A 25,763-nucleotide genomic window follows, 5' to 3' on the forward strand; every position below is an offset into this window, starting at 1 on the left:
GTTCCACATTTTGTCCCTGGTAAAAGTGGACAATTATGGCAACCTATTCACACACACATATATTAATGTTTTTATAGCCAACTGTTTTAGAGAGATCTAGTATCACCTTTGGGACTAACTATAGAAAGAAATGGGCAGTATGCGCTTTTCTAGGTTTCAGTCTACTTCCTCAGATGCTTTAGAACCATAGAATCAGAGCATACAAGATTTGACACTGAGCCTTTTGGGTTTTGTATATGAAGTTTTATGTGGCTTTTTACACGGTTTTTAGATTATTTTTAAACCTTTTGTGTTTTCACTGTGAATGATGTGGTTTTTTTGAGCCGCCTTGGGCCCCTTCTGAGAGAAAGGAGGCGGCATACAAATGAAAAACAAACAAATAAAAATTCAAATCGAGATTTTATTTTATTTATAGATATCACACACCGCCTCACACACGTTGCAACTTTGTGATTAAAACTCAAAATCTTATTTTCCCCCCAAATAATAATTTAAAAAAAAAACCCTAAAAGACGAGGCGAAGTACGCATGCGCCAAAAACCAACGCTAAGCCGAGCGCGCATGCGCAGTAGCGCTACGGAAGCCGCCTTGGGGAATGCACCTCCATGTCCCCAAGGCGCCTGCGCGGCGCGCGAAGAGCATTCTGGGGAAGGGGGACGGGACGGCGCATGCGCGTCGAGCCCGCGGCCGCTACCGAAGCGTAAACAAGGCGCTGTGGAGCAAGAGCTAGGAGAAGAGGATGAAGAGGCGGTCGGCGGCGGAGCGGAGCGAGGCGGAGGGCCTCCGGAGCTGAGCCTCTCGCTCGTTCTCCTCCTTCTCGGCCGGGGCTCAGGGTCCGCCATGAACCTGGCCAGCCAGAGCGGCGAGGCCGGCGCCGGCCAACTGCTCTTCGCCAACTTCAACCAGGACAACACGTAAGAGGGGGCGGGGCCCAGGCAGAGGAGGCGGGGCTTCGGGCGCCAGGTGGGGAAAGGGGGCGGGGCCAAGGATGCACTTTTGCTTCAAGAGAACATGGCGGCGGTGGGTGGTAGTTGTGGTTCTTGTTGTTATCTTGGTCTCTAGTAGACCCTGTGGATCCTGGGACCCCTCCAAGACTCTCTGGGCTCAGGTCCTGGTGTCCCTCATTGAGTCCATCCCTCTGGTATAGGATCATATGGATCTTGTGCATGAATCATAGAGTCGTAGAGTTGGAAGAGATCACAAGGGCCATCTAGTCCAACCCCATTCTGCCATGCAGGAACTCTCAATCAAAGCATCCCCATTGACAGATGGCCACCCAGCCTCTGCTTAAAGGCCTCTAGGGAGGGAGACTCCACTACACTCCAAAGAAGTGTGTTCCACTGTTGAACAGTCCTTACTCTCAGGAGGTTCCTCCTAATGTTGAGGTGGGATCTCTTTTCCTGGAGCTCATATCCAAGCCCCCCTGCCCTCTATGACTGTCCTGTAAATTCACACTCCCTCATTGAGCCTGCCCACTTGGCATGTGGAGCGTGTGACCCTGTGGATGAGACATCTCCAAGGCCCCCTGTGCTCCACAGGTCTTACAGGGTCAGGTGCCTGGTCTCCCGCACTGAGTCTGTCCCTTTGGTATAGGATCATGTGGGTCGTGTCCTCTATCTCTCTTCTTAGGACTCCCTGATGGAGCCTGTCCATCTGGCATAGGATCCTTTAGACCTCCAAACCCCCCAGCCCTTCATGACTCTTGCCCTGTAGATTCATGCTTGTGGCCTCCCTAATTGTGTCTGTCCATTGAGCATGTGGTTCTCCTAAACTTCTGTGTGGCTGTTGTTGTTATTGTTGTTGTTATTTATTGGCTCTCCAACTGACTCATGGGGACCTTATGGATCATGAGACCCCCTCCAAGACCCTCCTGTGCTCCAATTCTCTGCTCAGGTCTTGCAGGCTCCAGCCTATCCATGTGGCATGAGATCCTGTAGACCTCCAAGACCCCCAGCCCTCCATGTCTCTGGCCTTTAAATTCATATGTGTAAGGAGAAATTGGGTGTTGCTGCTGTTAATAACATCTGCTCTCCAGTTGACCCCGACTCATGTGGACCCTGTGGATCATGAGACACCCCCCTCCCAGGCCCTCCTGCCCTCCATTGCTCTGTCCTGTGGGTTCATACTTGTGGCCTCCCTAATTGAGTCATGTAGATCATGGCGACCCTGTGGATGAGACATCTCTGAGACCCCCTATGCTCCACCTCTCTGCTCAGGTCCTGCAGGCTCAGACTCCTGGTCTCCCTAATAGATACTGTCCATCTGCCATGGGATCCTATACATCTCCAAGCCCCCCTGCCCTCCATTGCTCTGTCCTGTGGGTTCTTACTAGTGGCCTCCCTAATTGAGTCATGAGGATCATGGCGGCCCTGTGGATGAGACATCTCTGAGACCCCCTATGCTCCACCTCTCAGTTCACATCTTGCAGGCTCAGGTCTCCTTAATTGAATTTTATCTACCTGCCATATGGATCCTGTGAATGACACCTCTCCAAGCCCCCTGTCCTTCACTGCTCTGTCCTATAAATTCATACTTGTGGCCTCCATAATTGAGTCAATCTACCTGGCATGTGGTTCCTGTGATCCTCTGTGATCTTGTTTTATTGTTTGTTTTATTTACCAGTACATAAGGGGAGCATAAGCAGAGACAAAGAGGCAGCACTACAGCTCCCAGATTGCAAATGAATGGCCTATTCAGGGGTCCACTGAGAGGCATTAACAAGAATTGTCAAATTCCAGGCTCTAATAGGCTAAGTCTCCAGAGACTGCAGTACAGAAAACCCATCACTACTAAATGTGGAGCAAAGTCAGAAGAATATAGCTAGACTGTTGCCTTTCTTAGCTTAGAGAGGGCAGGGGATGTTGTGAAGTTCTAAAGTGGTCCTTCTCTGGACAGGTTGTGAGCATAAAAGTGTTGAAACAATGGAATGGGAAACTCAAAAGTCATAGTAGGGTGATCAGATGATTTGTTGTTGTGTGCCTTCAAATCATTTCTTACTTATGGTGACCCTATCATGGGGTTTTCTTGGCAATATCTGTTCAGAGTGGGTTTGCCACTGCCTTCCTCTGAGGCTGAGAGAGGGTCACTCTGGATTTCCATGGCTGAGAAGACATTCTAAGCATTGTCTCCTAGAGTCCTACTCCAGCACTTAGACCACCACATGCTGGCTCTCCCACCTAAAACATAATTACAAATGAGCAAGGAAGGAGGGAAAATGCAGCTTGGAAACAGCCTAACTGGAAAAATAAGCTCACCTTGTTACCCGGGAGTATAAACACTTTTACATCATCTTGAATGGGTGCAATTTAAAGGATTTTGTAGAGGAATGGAGGAGCTGCCTGTTCAATAAAGCACTGTTGACCTGACTTCCCCAAAACAGCTATACTAGGAGTTGGTATATTTCTTTTCTTTTTATCTCCTGGTTAGGAAATCTGCTTGTGTTTATCTTTTCCCATTTTCCTTTTGGGAAACTACTGTTAAACATACCAGGCCAACGTACCTTAATTTGTCACACATCTTGTGTTGTGATCTTTTTCTTCATCTCAGAATTCTTCAATATGCCTGTAAGCACTTAGACCTTGCATCCTAATGGAGTCAGGTTGCTAATGCTCTGTTACAGTAAAATAGATTACCAAAGCATAGAACTGTGTAGGAAACATGTCAAGTGGCAGATGAAGAGTAATCGTGTCCAGACTTCATTCTGTGGAAGCAGATGCTATTGTGCATCTGTTAATCTTTAAGGTGCTGGAGCATAGTGCCTGCACAGGTTCCCAGGTTCAGTTCCTGGCCCTTGCAGTTAAGACTGGGGAAGATCCCTGTCAGAAACTCTGGAGAGGTGCTACAAGTAGATATGAACTGAAGGTGGGCATCTTGGAGATGTCCAGGGTTTTTTTGGGATTGCTCCAGAGACCATGCTTCCCAAAAATGAAAAAACAAAACAAAACCAGAGGTAGCAGAAGTCCACTTTTGGTCTTGAAAAAACAGAAGTGTTTCAATGTTAAGTGCAAGGGTCCATGTGAACTATTTTTAAAGGTGAATTGTTGCTCATGAAGGATCCAAGAAACACATCCCCCCCTTGCCATTAAGTGGTTGTCCAGGAGTCTTGTTGGTATCAGGGACAAAAACTTTGGGAGGCCATATGGAGCGTGTGTATGTAACTTTACAAGGTGGGAACAGAACACCAAAAAAGGGAAATGCTGCAGAGATCTTGCCTCTTGAATTTAAAGCAGGGCTAGCAGTGAACTGCAAGGGAGAGGAGTGAGGGGTATGCATCTAACTGGGGAAGGTCTTGAACTGCTGGAGAGGTTGTCAATGGGACAGTGATATGTGGGTCATTCTTTGGTTTAAGAAGGGAAGAGTATGGTGAATAACAGGAAATGATCGGAAGAATTGTGCAATTGAGTATTGGGAATGACTGTTTCCTTTGTGCGCACACTGTACAAAGGAGGGCAGGCAATTCTCTTTCATGATCCTAGGTGATTCATTCAGATTAAAGAGTCCCATTGATCTAGTAACTCCCCTATCAACATTTGACTTTCAAGGCAGGAGCTCTCTTCTCTCCCCGGCCCCCAACTTAACATCATTTGTCCAATGTATGTGATCTTTTAAAAATTTTTATCGTGAAATAACACAAGCCACTGTATTCCTCATCACCGTATATGACTGTGAGAACTGGACAGTGAGGATAGCGGATAGGAGGAAAATCAATTCACTTGAGATGTGATGCCATAGGAGAGTGCTGAGGATCTCATGGACAGCCAAAAAGACAAACAAATGGGTCCTTTAACAGATCAAGCTTGAAATCTCCCCAGAAGCCAAGATGATCAAACTGAAGCTGTTGTACTTTGGCCACATCATGAGTAAGCATGAATCATTAGAAAAGGCAATAATGGCAGCATACAGACCACCCAAAAAGGGCGGTCTGCCGCCTCCTCCATTTCCACCGGCGGGAAGCCTCAGCTGCCAAACAGGCTTCCCGGCGGCGGAAAAAGAACCGGCAAAAAGTGGATTCTTTTTGCATCATGCTTGCGACGCCCGAGTGCGCAAATGGCGCACTCATGATGTCACAAGTGCGACGGGACGTGCGGACACTATGCGTCTGTCACGTCAAAATGGCGGCGCCTGTCACATGCTAGGGGTGAGGCCAGTATGGATGGTGCGTCCTCGCCCAACCCCTAGCAATGACGGGGGCACTGCAAAGGCCTGTCTAAATCGGGCCAGTGTTAGGAAAGGTGGAGGCAATTGTTATGGTCAGAAGCAGGAGGTTGCAACTGATAATAGGTGAGAATCATGTGCCCTGTAACCTAAAGGCCATTTTTGCAGCCCTTCCATCTCCTCCCAGATTTGGGAGAATTTTGCCACAGAAGCATGTAGGGGTTAAGATTGTCTTCTAACAGAAGATGTGCCCCCCTCCACACCTTGTTTATTTAAAAAAACACTTTTGGAAAGCATATAAGTGAACTGGTTCTTCTAGGAGAGACTGATCTAGCCCCCAAAGCAGAGAGCTGGTGTTTGGATCTTCTGCAATTGTTCAGTCCAGAAGTTCCTCACTAGATACATTTCTTGGTTCATTCAGCTCAGCCCTGCTTCTTTTTCTTTCTGTCTGCCTCTATTTCTAATGTTGCAACTGGTAAATTCAAACGCACCCAGTGCCTGAAAGTGTGAACAGATATGTCAGTCTGGTCTCAGGGCCAGGGGCTGTGGAGGAAGCTGTCTCACATTATCCACACCTTTTGGATGAATCTTCTTCTCTGACGCAAGTATCAGAATTGCCTGGGAGCTGCTGATAGCAAACAGCGTGGTGCCATCTTCAGAAGATGCTAATTAAACTTCTGATTTATGTTCTGTGTGCAAAAACCTTGCCTGCCTTTCTGTTGCTGCTGGGAAATTGAGCAAATTATTGGAAGGCTCTTCAGTTTTCCCTCCACCTGAACTGCTTGGGTGATAATAATGGTTTAGGTCAATAATGCCCAAGCTGCATTCTAGCATGTATTGATGTGCTGTGAGAATGAAATGTATTAAATAATTAAAAGGCCTTAACTGGTGGCCCACAATACTGTACACTCACAAAAGATATTGCAAGCTCTGTCCTAGCTTGGGTTCCCAGCTCTCGGCTCCTGCTTTGACATAGATCTCCACTGGGCATCATTTTGGATCACGCAAGTCCAAAACACATCAAGAATTGATTTTGAAGGTCAGAAATGAACTGAGCTTGCAATCTTGCTATGCACCCCAGCTTTCTCCATTTCAGCAGTATAATATAGGATACCGGTAGGATGTCATGTGAAAAAGTAGAATTACTTTTTGGAACAACAACTCCCAGAATCCATCAGCCTAAAGATTCTAGAGTAGTAGCCTCAAGAAGTATGTTCTCCAAATTCTGTAAGCAATTGGGAATCAGGAATCCTTTCCAGCGAACTGCGAGTCACCCAAATACACTCTATGCAACTTGTAGCACCTATGAGACTAACTGAAACAAAGAAACTGGTAGCATGAGCTTCTTTAGATGCATGGGTGGAATAGAGAGTCCAAAGGCAGATTTATATAAGCCAATTGTCTGTGAGAATGTCAATTGAAATTCAAAACCTGTGATTATGAAACTTTAGGTGGCAAGTTCATTTTTAACAAGGGTCTTTCGAGGACAAAGGTAGGAGGAAGTATGCTGCCTAAAGCCAAGGAGAGTAAATGACCATATGAATGAGAATTGGAATGTAGTGTGAGAACCAGAGAGAGGTCAAGTGAGCCCTCATGAAGATGGGGGTGTTAGATAGTTAGGTAGTGTGCCAGGAAACCAGATACACTCTAGATAACTGGCCAACTATGACCGTTCTCTCCATCCCACCACTCTCATAGCTACAAAAGATGGGAACGTAAGGGGTCTTTCTTGGTGGCTGCTTTCTAATAGGGGCAGATTGGCATCCTCCATGGTGTCCATCTGGTTGCAGGCAAGGACTCTTTCTTTTTCTTCAACAGGCCTCTGGGAACTGACTGTTCATAGGTAGAAGGCTTTTTATAAATTACTGTACAGTCTGCATTTGTAGTCTCTTAATGGGAATGCTTTTAAATTGCTTTTAGTTCTAGTTACCGTTTAATTTTATTTTAACTCTTGTGTGTCTTTAGTGATGGGAATTTTTATTTGTATCTGTTTTAACCTTTGTAATTCGTCTTACATTAGCCAGCATGGCATAATTTACGTATTAGACTACAACTCTGGAGACCAGGTCATGAAACCCACTGGGTGACCTTGGGTAAGTCACATGCTCTCAGCCTCAAGGGAAGGCAGTGGCCACTTTAGCTGGCATGGAGTCCTGGGATTTGTAGCCTGGGAAGGCACAAGAGCTATCTGTCTAAAATTCTTCCCTGAACTACAAATCCCAAGAGTTCATAGGATGCAGCTTCGGCACTTTCAGTGGAATCAGACAGTGTGAAAGGGCCCTAATTTCCAAAAGCCCCAGGCAACATGGTCACTGCTAGTGATGGAAATTCTAGGATGTTCAAAATATCCAGAGACCAAAATCTAGAATGCTAGTCTGGAGCAAGAGAACAAAACAAGGCGGTGATGCCAGGGCAGGTATAGGTTTTTTTACTTTTTGGGAGATGCGCAAACTGAGCATATGGCTGTGACGGCAGCCCCACATTTAGCACAACCACAGACTCAGCCCCCAAGTTAGGCAAATTCCAAATACTGTATTTGTAATCCTCCGGGAAAGAACAAGCCAAGGAAAAAGTCTCTATTCCTGTTGCTATGTCTAATCCTTTCATAGGAGCAATATTTTTGAGATGTTTGCAGAGCTTTGCTTGAAAAGTCCAAGAGTTCTTAGAGCCGACCAGGACCAGGGATTACATCCAGCGAAGGCAGCGGCAGGGCAAGTAAAAGCACCAGCTGTCAGGGACAGACTCTTCAAAGTTGAGGAAGATGCTCAAAGCAAGCAATTTGCCACTGCAATGTGGTCGTGGTTGTTTTTTTGTTTTCTGACAAGTGTAGTTTTAATTATTTATGCTCCTAAATCACAGCAGCTAGTAATTGATCTCTGGTGGTGTTTGGAAAGGTAATAGAGGAAGAGAAGCAATTGTGGGTATCTCCCTGGAAAGCAGGAGGGGGATTTTGGTCTTTCAAGCCAGGTTGCAGATCAGGGTGGCTCTTGCAGAAAAGCACGGCTCTCTTGCTTCCTTTCCTATCCGTAGATCCTTGTGGGTTTTTGCACGTGGCTTCCATTCATGCACACAGTGCAATGGCCTTGTTGTTGTGTACTGTCAAGGTGTTTCCAACTTATTGCAACCCGAAGGTAAACCACCTATCTTGGGGTTTTCTTGGCAAGATTTATCCAGAGCAAGTTTGCCTTTGCATATCCCTGAGGCTGGGAGAGGATGACTTGTACAATATCACCCAGTGGGTTTTCATGGTGGAGCAGAAATTTGAACTCTGGTCTCACAGAGTCCTTTACCACAATGCTGAAGGCCTTTTTTCTTTGCAGGAAACACTCAACACTCAAATCATTGTACCACTCTTCCTCCAAGGGGTCCGCTAGTATCTGAATGTTTCCTATGCTGACTGCAGCTGATGGGAATACGTAGTCCGGCAATTTTTGGGAGGGACACAGACTCCACCACCCAAATGGTTGTGTGCTATTTTTCCAGTGATGGAGGTGGGAACAGCCTATCATGGATTGAATCCCTTTCATTGCTGTGTTTCCCACAAAGACAAAAGACATTCAGCTTTGTGGTAAAGTAGGTGTTTTGTGTGGTCTAAATACAAGCACCAGATTTTGTTTGATTTTGGAAGCTAGGCAGGGTCAGCCCTAGTTTGGATAGGAGACCACCAACAAAAACCAGGTGCTGTAGGCTATATTTCAGAGGAAGGCAGTGGCAAAACCACCTCTGAGTAGTCCTTGCCTAGGAAACCCCTATGAAATTCATGGGGTTATCATAAGCAGACAGATGACTTGAAGGTACATACATACACATAGGTGCTGTGGACAAACATTTCCAGGTTTGGAAGGAGCCCATCAGAAAGCAGACCATATTTTTCTAACTGGGTATCTTCCAGTGTGTTGGACTACAAACCCCACTGCTCCCAGTTTTCACATGTGTTGGCGTTGTATTCCAACCCACCAGGAAGGCTGACATGAGCATTACTGAGGTGGAGGGACCATTGATCTGGTTCTTTATAGGGTAAGTTCTGAAATAAGCCCAACCATCTGTTTGGGGATTGAGGAGCGTGGGTCAGGAGATAGCTGCCTTCCCATCCCCCTTAAACAGATTGTGCACTGAATTGAATCTAGGCAGTTTGATTTTATCACAGCGTATATACAAACACTACTGGATTCTGCTTTTCCCCCCAGTTGCCTAAACATAATTACATTGTTAAAGCAATTGGAATTGCCTATCAGAACAACACACCCCTGCACTTTGTGACTTCTGGTATATGAGAAAGAGCATGTATGTCAAGTAGAATTGAATTACTTTCCTAACAGGCAGTGAAAAGGATAATAATCCTTCCTCTGCCTGGGGGCCCCTGTCTGCCAATGGCAGGATTATCTTTAATCAGGATTATCATCTCCCAAAAAATCAGGGCTTTTTCCTCCTTTTTTGCTAGATCATTGTCACAAGGCCTTGCTGGGAGGTTTGGTCACTTGATTTAGTAGGCTGTCAACAATGAACAGTGATTTCTGAAGAACCAACAGCACCAGTAGAAATAAAGGCTTTCCACTCTGGGGCATAAATTGTCACGTGGTTTGTGTTTGTCCTTGTCTTTGTTGTGGTGGTATGCCTTCAACAAGCCATTTCCTTTTTTAACGTCGTTTTCGTTAAACAAAACAATCACGTTTTAGCTCTATCCAAAATGCAAACAATAATAACAAGCAATAACAAAACAATCTAAACTATTAAACAAAAATAAATATTTAGGACTGTGCAATATACCAGTTCTGCTTGTTCTACAAAACGTAAAACTGATTCATATCCCCATTGTGACTGTAAGTATGTCAAAATATATAAAGTACGGTATTTCAAAATCTTGCTTAAAGTTATTCAAAGATTTGAACTGTTTCAGTGGTCGATATCTCTTTCGAGGGGATATGCAAGAAGCCAAGCTCAGCAACAGTTTTGGAGACAACATTCATTTTGATCCTTTTCCAGACTACCACTTTGCTCCAGCAATGAAATGTGCCAACAACACACTATCTTCTGGGTGCAAACAAAAAAATGCTCAGCCACTGTTTGGTAGAATTTAAAGGTGTAGCTGTGTTAGTCTGGATCAGTATGCAAAGGCATTTTGTAGCACTTTTGAGACTGAGAGAAAGACATCGGTAACATACATTTTTGTACATTTCAATCGATGAAAGCTTATGCTACCATCTTCTTTCTCTCATTTAGTCTCAAATGTGCAACAAGCTTCCTTGGAGACTGTTTGGATACAGATTGTTCTATTTTAAAATCCTCCTACTCCTTACAACATGTTTGTTTTTAATTATGTTAATCTATGGCCATTCATGTTTAGTCATTCGCACAGTAAGGATACTATGCTAAGGGCTCATGTTAGTCTGTAAAATCAATATGTAGAGAGATCTTGTAGCACCTTTGAGATTAACTGAAAGAAAGAAGTTGGTAGGATGTGCTTTTGTCGACTTAAGTCTACTTCCTCAGATGCATTTGGTGGAGTGGAAATCCAGGGACAGACATACATGTCATTAGTGTGTGAGAATGCTGGACTAGACCCAGTATGGTTCTTCACATGCCCACATGCCAGCCATAATCTCAAGATTGTCCTGATCTTGTTCAAAGCACACAGCTCCTTGGATGGCAGAGAGCACAGGCAGTCCCTATACGGAGAGGTTTGGAAGTATTTTTTAGATGCTGGGGAAAAAATGGGACAGAGCCATTGGTTTTGTAGTTACTACACAATTTTGGATGATGAAACTGGAGAGCATGTGATGAGGGGTGTTTGTTCACGTTCCATATTTGCTTGACCTCGTGCCTTGCTTTGCAGGTCCTTAGCTGTTGGCAGCAAGTCGGGTTACAAATTCTTCTCCCTGTCTTCTGTGGATAAACTGGAGCAGATCTATGAATGCAGTAAGTGTTGGTTTTCAGTCCCCCCACTCCCCTTCAGTATTTGTGGTATTACAAATATCCTTGAAGCTGATCATTCCTGGGAGGAGCCCAGGCACTCTTCTGTTTGCTCTCTCCTGCTTTAGCAGCACTTGCCAGAGTGGTATTGATCTCTGCACATGTTCTTCCCTCTGTAGCTAAGTGCATAAGGACAGAGACCAATTCCTTAGCCCTGGTTACCACTCTGCTGTATTTCTCATTCACATTGAATGTCTCAGTAGCTCTTCCAAGCAAACAGGGAAAGGGAGAAAGGTAGGGGTGTGTGTGTGTGTGTGGCCTGAAATGGCAGCCGCTAGTTCTTGCATCTGCAAAGATGTGACAGAAACAAAACCAGGAAAAATGATAATGCTGGGTGAGGAATTCTGGGGTTTGAAGTCCAAATAATTGACTTTTCCAAGCTTTGGCTAGACCAGTGGTATACTTTGGTAAAGGGCAACTCAGTCGTTCACACAAACAGTGTATTTGTTGCTTGTAACATCAATCTCAAATCAGTGCTTTCCCTGCAACAGATGCTAACTGGAGGCAGCCTGCAAAACACATACATAGATCGAGTGAACTTGGTAATCTCACAGCCTGCGGTTGCAATTGTATTGTCCATGCTCCATTTGTAGAAAACAAATGCTTCACACAAAGTGGGGCCCTTCCACTAATCACATGGATTTTGTGATTTAGTAATTGCAGATCATTGTGGTTTGCCCAGGAGGAATGGACTGTTCAAGTTTCCAACTGAATTTTAATGTAGGTTGGTTTTGCACATTGTAACTAGTCTCCTATTAGTATTACTATAGGTATAGATTTAGTATCCCTTCTCTCAGATGCTTGGAACCAGAAGTGTTTTGGATTTCAGATTTTTTCAGATTTTGTCATATTTGCATGCCTGTAATGAGAAATTTCCCTTTAATGAGCAAGCGGTGGTCAGGACATAATTGGCTTAACTCTGTGTTTATAACATAGGAAATCCCCCTTGTTAAACAACACATAAGTTCATTACGAATGGTTTTTCCCTGTGTGTGTTTTGTTATCTTAAAATCCAGGTTTTGTACCAGAATTTCTCTAACAGTGATCTTGGAATTGGGATTGTTGTCTCTTGCTTGATAAGAGCCAGAACACGAATCCAGACCACTGAAGGTGCTTGCTTCCTGGCGGTGTTCCTACTTGACAAATATTGACTTTTGCACTGCGTGATCTTTTGTATTTATTCTAATGGCTCTAAGCAAGAGGCCTCAGTAGCAGCCTGAAATCTGTCTAATAGCACTAGGTTTTAGAAGCTTTTTATATATGACATTTTATTTACAGCTCTCCAGCCTTCAGCAAGGAGAGGACTGCCCCCCCCCCCATTCTGTTGTTTCCCCTCACTTAGAAGCTCTGTTCTTGCTGTAGTAGGGAATTGTATTTACAGCCAACTGTCCTAGGAAATGTTAATCGATTGATCCACAGGGAAGAATGAATCTCTTGGCAGCTGAGGTGTAGCTGAGTGTCTCAGGCCTGTTACAGACAGCCAAAATAAAGCTGCTTCGAGTCACAGTGGAGGTATGGTGTTTCAATGATGCATGCGTCCTAAGAGTCCAGAAGCCACACCAAAGCCACACTCCAGTCCTTAGGGCTGGAGCGTGGCTTTGGTGCGACTTCTGGACTCTTAGGACGCATGCATCATTGAAACACCATACCTCCACTGTGACTCGAAGCAGCTTTATTTTGGCTGTCTGTAACAGGCCTTAGTTTCTGACCCAGTTCAAAATGGTCTCTTGCTAGAACTCTGGTGTCTGTTTGTTTTGTGCCTTCAAGTCATTTCCAACTTATGGCACCCTTAAAGTGAATGTATCACAGGGTTTTCCTAGCAAGATTTGTTTAGAGGGGGTAGCCTTTGCTTCCCTCTAAGGATGAATAACCATTCCTTTCCACCCAGCACCACCAGTATGACATATTCCAGCATCCAGCAGCATGAAAAAAGCAGGCGAAGGGCAAAACCTAAGTAACAATCCTGGGATTCAGATCCTGACAAGGTGCTTCTTTGATTTCTTCCCCTTTCCACCCTGCAGCTGACACAGAAGATGTGTGTATTGTGGAGAGACTCTTTTCCAGTAGCCTGGTGGCAATTGTGAGCCTCAAAGCCCCACGCAAGCTAAAAGTCTGCCACTTCAAGAAGGGAACAGAGATCTGCAACTACAGCTATTCCAATACAATCCTGGCAGTCAAACTTAACAGGCAGGTGAGCAGTGACGCTTTCTTGGGTTGTCCTGGTAGGCTTTTTACTCGTGACTCCTTTTGTGACTGGTCAGAAGTTTAAGCCTGGATGAAGGTACATATATCTAGGCTACAGGCAAGTAGTTCTTGTAGTAGTGGCTCTTGAAAACAGCAGGAAAGACTTGTTTTTGGACAAAATCCCTGTTATTTCCTTTCTCTTTGACATTTTGGTTTTCTCTGTGCGTGGAATTCAGTTAGATGGAGGAGCATTCTGCTGTATGAACTTCTGTTGACAGCTGACATAATTCGAAACAGGTTTACCACTTCATCTGTAGTGTGTTGTGGGAACGATCTCAGGACCCACCTTGGAATCAGTAAAAACATTCTCATAGTAGAATACAATGCAAGAAATTTAATCCAGCCCTTTAGGCTGACAAGTGGGTAGCCAAACACTTGATCTGGTGCAAGACGTTCTAATGGTTGAACTCTTGGTGGGCCTGTTATTTTGAGTATTAAAATTCCTCATTTATGAGGAAAAACAGTTGGCATAGCAGCAAGACTGAAGTCAGAATCAGGAAAGGTGTTGAAATACTAGGCAACCACTTCTCTGACCAGTGAAGCCTTGACTGTTGGCGAAGGCTCACTTCCACTATGAAAATAAAGGCTTTCCATGGACTTCTAGACCGACTGCAGTCAAGGCTGGCATGTTTAAAATTAGTTTTTTTCATTTGGTTTGTGCAGCCATTTGGAAAATACGTCATGCTTTTCATAAGACGGTTATGTAGTCTCAAAGTGCTACAGAATTTTGTCTGTATTTTTCTTTTTGTTCTGTTTTCTTCCTCCAGAGATTAATAGTATGCTTAGAAGAGTCTCTGTACATACATAATATACGGGATATGAAGGTGTTGCATACAATCAGGGAGACGCCCCCCAACCCTGCAGGTAAGAGTGCTCACATTATTTCGTTAAGCTTTTTCTTTCTCTCTGTGTCTCTCTCTTTCTTCTCCACTCTGATATTTGGCAAAGTGAATTGCCCAGTTGCCATGCGAGTAATGTTACATTTTTGCCTCTGGGGCAGAAATCCTTCCACATTAAACCCCAAAGCTGGTTGTTTCCCAACTTCTTGGAATGGTTTTTTTGTCCCATCCGATAAGGCCCAGTGCCTCTCCTAAAGATTACTTACTGGCACTCAGAGCTTTAAGCTGAAACCGGTTGATGATTTCAGCCCCATGCACTGCTGGAATTTAAGACTTCCCCAGTAAGCAATTATCTGAAATTGAATTCTGCCCTCAAGACTGGAAGAGGTTGCTCATCCATAGACTAAAAATACCTAGTTGAAAAGGGAAAGAGGTGAAAGCATTGGTTTGGTGTAGTCAAAAACGCAAGAATCTAGATCAGGAGTGGGCATAGTGTGGCACACAGGCCTCATAGTCCCCGAGCCCTACTTTTGTGTCCATGAAATCCCCTCCCACTACTGTCCCAAAGGTCTTCAAAAATGGTGTAATTTGGACAATTTTTGTTCCCAAGCCATGCAGAATGCCCCCCCCAAATGTGTGAAAGCATGCAAAAAGCCCCCACTCCATCCCCACATGCATACCAGAACCCCATACCACCCTCCCAATACCTCATTTTCCCTCTCCAGTCCCTCTCAAAATGGTGAAAGGAAGTGACACTTCATCTCTTCCTGTTGCCATTTTGAGAGGGACTGCAGAGGAAAATAGGTCTTCGGGTTTGTTCCGGGGGTGGGGGGAAATGGGCCTCTCATCCCCATGCAGTTGCCCACCACAGTCAGCATGGTTCTGATAACAGCCAATTTCCATGACAACAACATAGAAGGAGAAGAACCTGATGCTCTTTGTAAATTTCGTGGAGAGACTCTTCTTTTGCAGCAGCCTTCCTCCTGGGCACTTTCCTTCCACACTGGTTCTAGGTATATTTTGCTATCTTTGGTAATGCCTTCCTTTCTCCATCTATCCTAGGTTTATGTGCACTGTCCATCAACAATGACAACTGCTATCTGGCCTATCCGGGGAGTGCAACAATTGGGGAAGTGCAGGTTTTTGACACCATCAATCTGGTGAGGTTCTGTGGTCTTTTTCTGTGCCCATGTAAGGGTCTTCCTGGCCTCTGGTGTTGACTGCACGGTGCTAAACTCCTGTGTTCTGAACATTTTTCAGAGAGCTGCCAATATGATTCCCGCTCATGACAGTCCTTTGGCTGCATTGGCCTTCGATGCAAGCGGCACCAAACTAGCCACGGCATCAGAAAAGGTGAGCTTCTGATCCAGCAATGGCTTTCCAGAGGCAAGCAAAAGCTGCATGTTCTGTTTTGAACAGTTGGAAACATCCAGAGGGTTTTATTCAGTGTTACTCCAAAACAGTAGCTACTGTCCTGGCTGTCCTGTCTCATAAAGGATATATTGGGACTGGAAGAGATATACAAAAGAGAAAGCAAAATGTTCAAGAAGGTCGAGTACCTCCATCCATTTGGAGAATCTGATTTGCTGGAGCCTTTTTATTTGGTGGAGGGAAAAGGAGGGTGCATGATAAAGGATTATAAAATTATGCATGCAATGGATAGAGGAAAAAATGGTTCTTCTTACACTTTCATCCAGTGCAATTGATGAGAATTAGATTCAGGATGGTTGCAAGAAAATGCAATTTCATATCCTCCTATAAGATAGGGAAAGGCTGCACTGCTTGCAGAAGATAGTAGAGATCCTTCATTGGGAGATGTATGTTTAGCATGTATATGTAGCTACATCTCTATAGCTACATGTCTTAGTGCTACATCCCCCAACACTTCACCTCATTACAAATCCCATGTGATATGTGAGTAGAATTAGGAGAATGTATTAGCTAGTCAAGAGCCAGTGTGGTGATGTGGTTTGAATGTTGGACTGCAACCCTGGAAATCAAGGTTTGAAACCTGGCTTTGACAAATCCATGAAATCTACTGGCTGGCTTTGGACAAGTCACATGCTCTCAATCTCATGAGAAGGCATGAGAAGGATCTCTGAACAAATCTTGCCAAGGAAACCCCATGATAGGTTTGCCTTAGGGTCACCATAAGTCATAAACGACTTGAAGGCACACAACAACAACAACATTAGCTAGTCATGTCAGGGCTTTTGGTTACTTTTCCTGACTTGGCTATAATGCTCTAATTTGGCTGTGATTTGTAACTATTGATCTTGTGCCTGATGGAAAAGATGGTCCTTCAAGTAAAGAGAGATCATTTTGCTATGGAGATTCCTTACTTAGTGTAAAACCTCTTTAAAAGTATTCCTTTGCTCTGTGTAGCCCTTCCCCAGGGTTGCGGGGAGGGAAGCGAATATCTGTCAGAGACGGGAAGTGTCAGCGGAATACAGCAACATCACATTGTGTTACTATAAAGAGAGCATTCAGATCAATGGGTGATGGCAGCTACATGATCTCTGGAGATCCCATCCACCTCAGACAGGAACAGGAAGAGGGGACTCCAGAGACCATTACAAGCAGCAATCTTAAAATCAAGCAATGAATGTTTCTGTATTGTTTTTTCTTCCTATTACTTCAACCTTAACAGGGGACAGTGATCCGGGTATTTTCCATTCCAGAGGGGCAGAAACTCTTTGAATTCCGGAGGGGAGTGAAGAGGTGAAGTGAAATGCTCGAATGGCTGAAGCTTGTTCCGTGTGGTAGATTTCCCTCTGTCCTCAACCCTTGAACTTGTGTGTGTGGCAACGGAAATTATTACAGCATCTAAGGAAAGCGTAGGTAGTAATGTTCATCTGTGAAAAGAAAAGACAAAAAAAAGAACAGTGCTGTGCTGTGGCAAAACATTTATTATAGCCAATAAAAATGTCGCAAAGTGGAGAGCTCAAGTAGGTGGTTTGGAACTCTTCGATCCCCCCAAATGCCCATTTGAGGATGAATGTCTCCCCCCCAAAAAAGTCATGAAGTAATTGAATGCATGGCCAAGCCCCCACAGGGAAAAAAGTTGCCCCCATAACAAATCAATCCTCCAGAAACCTCCAAAGGACACAATTCTCCATATTAAGTCTGTTCTTCTCCTTCATAAGAACATTGAATGCTTTCCCCAAACATTATCTCTGTGTCCTTGACAGCAGTGGTACTCACATCTGAAAAAATACATTCTCTGTAAGTATTTTCTACATCGTCCAGTGAGATTCTGTTGTACGCTTCCTCTGGTAGTTAACCATATAATTGCATTGGAGGACCTGATATTCCTAGAGAGGCATCTCTAGGCATTTTAGGTCCTCCAGTGTGATTCTAAGGTATGCTTCCACTATACATTTCAATAGGGTTTGCTATTATCTATATGGTTTCAGATTTCCACAGTAAGGAACATTTTCCCTGCAGATACTGCAGGGGCTGGATGGGAAGGTTGTTCAGATAAAAGCACTTCCAGCATGTTCTTGGCTAAGTTGGTTTTGCTTATTCTCTATTCTTCTAACTGAAAAGCTCCATTTCCCCACACTGTGAGGGACACAAAGGGCCATTTTGTCAGGTTTGGGGGCCTCTGTGGCTTATTTTAGGCCAAAAAAAGATTCTCCCTCCCAGCCAGGAAAAGAGCACAAGTCACTTTTGGAAAAAGCCTTCCCTCACCCTAAAACAACCAGTAAATCTGGCTCACTTGCTTCCCATGAGCTCCAAAGACATAGAAGATTTGTTGTTGTTGTTGTTGTTGTTAAAAGAAACTGAATATGTGAAAGTGAGGGTGCAGTGATGATTGGGGCCACATTTTGCTTCTTTCTTGCCTCGGGGGAGGAGGCAAAGGTTTTCCACTTCTGCCTTAGTCAAGCCTATAATCTCTGAGAGGGGAAAGGTTGCTTTTCTGTTTGGCTTTACCCTGGGAAAACAAGCCCCTTGCTGCTTCCTCTGAAGGTGGGCATTTTGTTTCCCCCCTTCAAAGTCCTTGCCCGAATCTGCAGAGTGGCTGCTTGTGAGATTCCCTGTGAAATAATTTGATAGCTTGGGAACATTATGACTAAAAAGCAACATTTCCAAACTCAGGGGGGGGAGTGTCATAGGTGTCTAATTGCTGCCTCTAATTTCTGCACTGCAGTGGTGTTGCAAGTTGATTTACAATTCTTCTTTCTCTTCTTTCTTCAGGTGCGTAAGCATCTCCTCTTTGGCCTTCAGCATGGATGGCATGTTTCTGTCGGCTTCCAGTAACACAGAGACAGTGCACATTTTCAAACTAGAGACTGTGAAGGAGAAGTAAGTCACTGGAGGGCTTGAGGCATCCCCAAGGAGTGGTCAGCCAGGGGACTGCATGTCAGTTTTAACCCTATCAAATTAATTGTCCACAGCATCGCTCTCTTGTACAAAGACATTTGCTAATATCATGTCTTGCCTTCAACGAATGGACTTGATCTTTACTTTTTATTTATTGTTAGAAAATGTTTTAACCACTTGCTGTGAGCAAATAATTCTATACTTGGTGCAGAAAAGTAGGATAGTTAGATGTATGTATATGCATGTCAAAGAAATGAATTTAACATGTGCTCAGTTGAGGTGGACAGTCACCATGCCAGCTTCCTTCCCCACTTCCAGACCTCAGGAGGAGCCCACCACTTGGACAGGCTACTTTGGGAAAGTCCTGATGGTCTCCACAAACTACCTGCCCGCCCAGGTCACAGAAATGTTCAACCAAGGCCGAGCCTTTGCGACCGTCCGCCTCCCGTTCTGTGGGCACAAAAACATCTGCGCCTTGGCCACGTGAGTTAGGGGTGATAAAGGGAGCCTTTGTCTCCAGCTGCAGGTATAACTGAACACTGGATGTTGGGGAGAAACAACAAGGGAAGGCTTGTGCTTATCAGCTTTCCAGAGCCATCGTTCTTGGTTGTTGCTGGAAATGGTGCCAGGTTTAATGAACAGGGTTCTTTTATTTTAGGGTTTATACAATCAGGACAGATAAGTTAGCAAGTGGGAGGAAAGCAACATTTCTCTTAACCCTTTTTAGGCCTGCTTACAGGAGAGTCAAGATGTGTCTTTTTTTTAATTGTGCATAGAATTCAGAAGATTCCCCGGCTGCTGGTGGGAGCAGCTGATGGATATCTCTATATGTACAACCTGGACCCTCAGGAAGGAGGTGAATGCACACTGATGAAACAGCACAAGTAAGTCTTCTCAGTTCCCTACATTGCTCCTTGTGGGATGCCTGGTTTCCATATTTGAGCTCTTAAAATCTACCAGCCATTTGCATGATGTAAAAGGGATAATGTACATGCACAGAGTTGAACTTAATTATTAACAAGAATAAATATAACTTAAATGTACAGGCAAATAAAGGATAATAACCTAAAAGGCTGCAAGAATGTTGTAAAAGCAGCACAAACCTATAGGGTTAAAAGTGTACTTACAAAGCTTGGGAATATCGTTTTTAAAAAATCCTTTTTAAGCTCTTACATCTGAGAAGGTTTCATTGGCCACAGTTACCTCGACATCTCGGTTGGCAACCATAATTAGGAGCAGGTTGGCAAGGTACACTTGGATAATGCTGGACGGTGCTTAGCTCCAAATATGAAAGGACACAGAAAAGGTGGGGAGAGCTGTGTGAGAGCCCATGATGTGGCAATACATTTATTATAACCAATAAAAATGTCACAAAGTGGAGAGCTCAAGTAGGTGGTTTGGAACTCTTCAATCCCCCCAAATGCCCATTTGAGGGTGAATGTCATTTTCAGCCTTCCATACCTTAGCCATTCCTTTCCTTTACACGAAGCCAACATGGTCAACTGTGGAATGCCTCAAAGCCACCGTGAGTAAATGGATTTGGATACAGCCCCATCACAGTGCATTCTTTGGATTCCTCTTTTGATCTGCAGCAACCACAGTGACCTGCTCCAGGAAATATACTGTCAGTGGCGTTTATGCTGTCAACTTTATAATAATCGTATTTGTCTCTGCGTGTTTTTTGTTTCTTCCCACAGACTGGATGGCAGTATGGAGCCATCCAATGAAATTCTAGAATCTGCATCACATGACCGGCCATTAGTAGCACAGACGTACAGTGCCGCTGTGACTAAAGGTACATATGTGCCTTCTTCACCTACAAGACACGGTAATGACAGGGTGACCAGATGTCCTCCTCTTCCTGGACATGTCCTAAATTTTCAGCCTTGTGTCCAGGAGAAATTCCAAAATGTCCTCTATTTATGAAATGACTAAGAAGCCCATTTAGTAATGCCACATTTGCCATTGTGCACCCCCTCCCAGGTTCTCATAGGTTAGATATAGTGCAGAAGCAAACAGGGAAAATCAAAGTGTGCATGTGTGACATCGTCCTCCCACCCTCTAGTAGCAATGAGAATTCTTCAATCAGGTTAGCAAAAGAGAACAACTCACATCCATTCTCAGCCTTCATATCTTTTCCCTCTTCAAACTACAAGGGACATGCAACAAGATCACCAGCACATGTTAACCTTTTCATGCCACGGGATAGCTGCATGATGCCAAGAAGTAACCCAAAAACTATATGCATGGCAGCAGAGGTCCAACTCAGCACAGATTGCAAAACCAGGGATCTTGGAAGAATGCACCTTCTTTTTTAATTCCAAGCCCCAGAGGTTGTATGAGGCTTCCAGCTAAACGCTGTTGTTCCTTTTTTATTCTGGCAGCCTACAACGAAGACCTGGGGGCAGTTGGTGGAGCTTGCCTGGACGATGACCCCGGAGCTCTGCGCTTGGATGAAGACAGTGAACACCCCCCTATGATCCTTCGGACTGATTGAAACTCTGACCTGTGAACTCCACTCCGAGAATGCCCACCTGACATTTGAGGCTTCTGTGCTGCTACAAACTTTGACCTGAGCTGAGAGCAAAACCGAGAGGATGACAGACTCTAAACTACTTTTGAAACAAAACACACAAAAACCCCAGTGTAGCTATAGGCCAACTCAATGCCATGGGGAGGGAGGGGGGAACGCGTCTGGTTTTGCTTCAGTGGCTTTTAAATCCTGCTCTATCTTTTAGCTGTAAGGATATATCTCGCTCTATATATCTCTATTTTGTTGTAACTGTTGCCAAAACCTGCTATTTTTGTGCAGCCTTCAGCACCTTCCAGCTTTGCATGCCTTCTTGTGCCAAGCAAACAGATCCGTTTTATAATACAGGTTGCAGTTTTTTCCCCTAAAGAAAACAAATAAGACGTGTTTAGCAGTCAGCACCAGCAAGGGAAGAGCAACAGAGTTTGGTTCTTCTCACGCATGGGCTTTATGGGCTCCTATGGTGACTTGACATGCGACTTTTGAAAGACGCTGCAGCGTTCCCTTTCTCGGTTTCTCTCTTGCCACAATCTCTCCCTAACAAACCTCTTCCCTTCCTGCATTATCTCTCCTTTTTTCCCTCCTCCTCCTTCCTCCATCTGGACCATTTTGTTAATTAAACCTTCTTTTGAATGCTGCCTCTTTTGTGGGAGTGTTGTGTTCTCTTACCAAGGAGAAAATGCCTAAGATTGTTTTTCTTTCCCAAGGAGCTGCAATAAAAGACGGTGATAGGTGCAGACATCATATTCACAAGCAAAAGAGCTAAGAGACAGGGAAATGTCCCACTTTGGTTTGTCTCATTGCTAGCAAGCTAGATTAAAGGCAATCTCCAGATGTCACATTAAGTTAGGAACCCTGGCTTACTAAGAGCCACAGCATGATTTAGCTTGTCTGAAGCAGCTAACATGCTGCTGATGGGTGAAACCTGGTTACTCCTTTACTCATTTGCACAGTTTGAGCTGGCGTCCAATTCTCAATTGCTTGAGTACACTTAAATCACAACCCAAATTTTGGGACTATGACATGTCCCTCCTAATTTCTTTTCCTTCTTGTGTGAAGAAGGGGAACTGACAGGATGTGTCTGCTGACATCATGGTTTAATAAGCACAGAATCCTAGCTTAACGTGACAACTGAATGCAGCCAACCTGTTACCGTTTTTAAAAGTGTTGATTGTTTTATACAAAAATTAATAATCTGAAATCATATTCTCTGGTCTGTTTTGTCCCATGAATACCACAATACTGTAATCCTTCAGAGGCTCATGTGGCCCTTGTTGATGAGTGGACAGAGCTCTTGTCCACACAGTCTGTCAGCTCATGCTCTTGGCTTTTTGGTTTGTCTTGTAAATGGCTGATCTTTATGCTTTCTTCTCTCCTAACAGTGTGGGGAACTTAGAGCTGACAAGTTTTCCCCTCCATAACATACAGAGAAATTCACTCTGTCTCAGCATCACCCTGCTGTGCATTTTCCTCACCCCCTGATCAACACCATTGGTGGCACGGCAAGGACAAGACACAGTCCATCTGTACCCAAACCTAGGCTGGCTTTTAAAAAGGGTGCCAGAAGGGATGAGATTGAGACAGGGCTGCTGATTTGGGGCAGCTCTGTGTCTCAAAACGTTGCTCGGTCCCACTGTTGAGGGCCAAGTGTTCTTCCACAGTAGCCAAGGGTACAGGAATAACCTGCGGCATGCTCCTGTATCCATATCCATCCCCTTGGCTTCCAGCCTCAAAGAGCTCTCGGCTTCCCCTCCCGAGGTCTCTTGTGTGGCATAACCCTTTGGCTGTGTAACCTCCGTGTCCGACAGCCTGTGTGGCAGTTCTGGTGTCACGGGAAGGATTGGGTCTGTCTGGAACTGCCAGGACTCTGACTCTGAAAGAGTGACCAAAGCTGGGCACAACTGCCACCTTCTTTTTACAGAGCTGTAATGTGCCTTTTTGTTGTTTTTTCTCCCTCTCTTATTGTTCTTGTTTTTAACTTTTAGATTTGTTTTCAGTGAGCAGAAACAAAATCAAAATTATGTGTAAACCTTTTTGAATGTGAACTTTTTGTTTTCCTTAGATTGTTAGCCACCTTTATTTTGTTTTATTTTTTGGATTAAATTATTACTCACTCTCCGCCGCTTGTGGTGTTGTCTTCCAGGGTTGTTGGGCGCAGAAGGGGACATTGGATTGCACTTTGCAGAAACAACCATTTGCAGCCCTAAAGGAGGAGGGAACAAAACACCCATACGTTTCATTTTGTAAGATAATTAACCCCCAAGTTGGTGCCCTCCAGCTATGTTGGACTGCAACTCCCAGAATGCCTTTGCCAGCAAAGTGTAAGATCGCACATATGCAATTTAATGGGAGGAAGGAGAGTCTGGGGACTGTTCTTGAAGTTTTTGAAAGCTGCTGCATGGCATCCTTTCAGGAAGATCATAACATTTTTGCTATGTAACTTTCCTCGCCAAGTACAGCAGTTAGTTTCCAAATGCAAGAGTAATGGAAGCTGTAGGTCAACAGCATCCAGAGAGTCTACTCAAGGTTTTCTTTTAAGTAGTTACTTTGTTCTGAAGGTAAAACACAATCTGGGAAGCAGCTAGAAGTGTGTCTGGAATACCACCAGAGCAACCTTCATCCTGGCATCTTTCTGGGTGCTTGGGGTACAACTCCCATCACCCACAACCATTGCCTGAGGCTGAAGGAAGTTGTATTTACAGAACATGCCACTTTCTTGGCAGGACAGCAAGATCAATCTGGCCAAAGCAAGGTTTTTTTGTGACCAGTAGAAACAGGTTGCGGAGCAGAGTTGCAGTGGTAGCTGATGGCTCTCATCCCATTGAGGCAGTGAATCCAGTCTAGATCTCTGCTAGCTTTAGAAGAACTGTCTGAGGTCCTGGACCTCATTTGGAGATAAGGTTCAGGACTCTGGAAACCTCCTTTAAATCCAAGATTAAAACCTGGATGGATGCATTGTCCAACTGATATGGGACTGACTAGCCACCATTGCAGCAGCACCAATTATAACCTTGTTCTATCTAGAAGGTACTCCTTCACTACTATGTAGGCAGAGCTGTAGTAACACACATCATCTTCCAAAAAGTCTGTGGGATTTAAACATTACCTTCTAGCTGGGTTGATGCGACTTATATTTGCACACCAAGGCATTGGTTCAGCAGGGTAGAGCTCAGCAAAATCCTATTTGTTGTTTTATTGGGACTATGGTTCTCCATATTCGCTACCCAGAATGGGCAGCTAGAGGCATATTTTGGCTCATCCTTAACAGACAGTAAGGCATTGCTTAGACTAGGGAGATCTGCATTCAAATTCCCCCAGATAAAGGTGGATAAAGAAATTCATCTAAATGTTAGTCTCGGATGGAGATGCGGAGGAAGGGAGTTCCAAAAATGAATTCTGTTGGGTTTGCAAAAACGCCGCACGAAAACCTTGGCAGAAACACTTGAAAGGCAGCCAGATCTCTGTCCTTCCTGGTTCTCATTTGATGAGGTGGTTGAACGTGTTGCCATTTTAATTAGGGATAAATCACTATCTAAGGTATTAACATGGAGATTCTTTCAGATCAGTTGTCCTTTTTCATTTTGTAGATGACTTGTTGGTCTTGCAAGCTGCAATGAAGAATTAAGCATTGATCCAATGCTGCTGGAAAGCCTTACAGCTGCATGGAGGAGGAGGAGGAAGGGAAGGAGCCTTGGAGCCTTTGACTTTGACTCCACCATTGCACTTAATGGGACTAGAGCATCCATAGGTTTTGGGATCCATGAAGGGCCTGTTCTAATTGGTTGGACTGCAACTCCCAGCAGCCTGAGCCAGCAATTGCCAGCCAGGGATGCTGGGGACTGCAGTCTCACCCACCCTTTCACTCCTCCCTTGCATTGAATGGGACTTGAGCATCCTGGGTTTATCCTTGAATGTTTTCTGAATAATAATAATAATAATAATAATAATAATAATAATAATAATAATAAATAATCATACATCTTTTAATTGATAAAAAGAGAGATTGGGGGGGGGTCTTAAACTTTGGAAATGCCAAACATTGCTGGTCTAAAGAGTTTTGTTTGGAGAAGGGAAGCTCAGGCACCTTTTACCTGGGAAGAGAGGAAGAAGGCATCCAGGTGCATTAGATGCACTCACCATCATCACCAACACATGAGTCTCCATAGACTGGTTTGACCAAGTTCTGGTTCATAAAGACCATTCCTAATACACGGGCGCCATCTTGTGGCGACTCTAGAGCACTGCAGCCTCTAGAGGTCTACCTAATGAGAGAGAGAGAGACACAGTGGTCGAGCAAGATATCGACCCAGAAAGAGAGACCCAGAGAGTGATGCAGAGACCCATCCCTATGGATGCTCTCATCCCATTAAGTGCAATGGAGGAGCCAAAGGGGACCCTCTGGTCCTCTGAGACTGCAGGCCCCATCATCCCTTCCCAGGCTGCTGGGAGTTGCACTCCAACCAATTAGAACAGGGCTTTTTTTTCTGGCTGGGGATTATCTTATTATTTTTAATAAATAATAAATGAAAAATAAACAAAAAAATAAAAACAAATAAATAAGGAAGACAAGCCAGCTCCAAGAAATAAAATAAAATAAATAATAAATAAATAAATGAAAACTATTTTTTTAAATTTCCAAAAATCTGCTTTAAAAAAAATCTCATAGGATTTATTATTTTTTGGAGTGGGCATAATAATAA

At 44.2% G+C, this 25,763-nt stretch overlaps 1 protein-coding gene across 2 annotated transcripts; it reads left to right on the forward strand.

The window, feature by feature from the left end:
* Nucleotides 1-635: 635 nt before the first annotated feature.
* On the forward strand, nt 636-23,181 carry WIPI2 (WD repeat domain, phosphoinositide interacting 2). Of its 2 annotated transcripts, none has more exons than XM_042438027.1 (12): nt 636-914; nt 10,988-11,070; nt 13,146-13,315; nt 14,136-14,232; nt 15,270-15,367; nt 15,468-15,560; nt 16,858-16,928; nt 18,408-18,515; nt 18,852-19,016; nt 19,310-19,417; nt 20,231-20,328; nt 20,918-23,181. In XM_042438027.1, exons 1-12 carry the CDS (start codon nt 841-843, stop codon nt 21,028-21,030), a joined length of 1,278 nt encoding a protein of 425 aa, XP_042293961.1. In that variant the 5' UTR covers nt 636-840; the 3' UTR covers nt 21,031-23,181. The 2 variants fall into 2 exon arrangements, with proteins under 2 accessions (XP_042293961.1, XP_042293960.1); XM_042438026.1 differs by having other exon boundaries at nt 637-914; nt 20,231-20,361.
* Nucleotides 23,182-25,763: the final 2,582 nt, after the last annotated feature.

The sequence above is a fragment of the Sceloporus undulatus genome, chromosome 8 (assembly GCF_019175285.1).
Source record: "Sceloporus undulatus isolate JIND9_A2432 ecotype Alabama chromosome 8, SceUnd_v1.1, whole genome shotgun sequence".
Classification (NCBI taxonomy): domain Eukaryota; kingdom Metazoa; phylum Chordata; class Lepidosauria; order Squamata; family Phrynosomatidae; genus Sceloporus; species Sceloporus undulatus.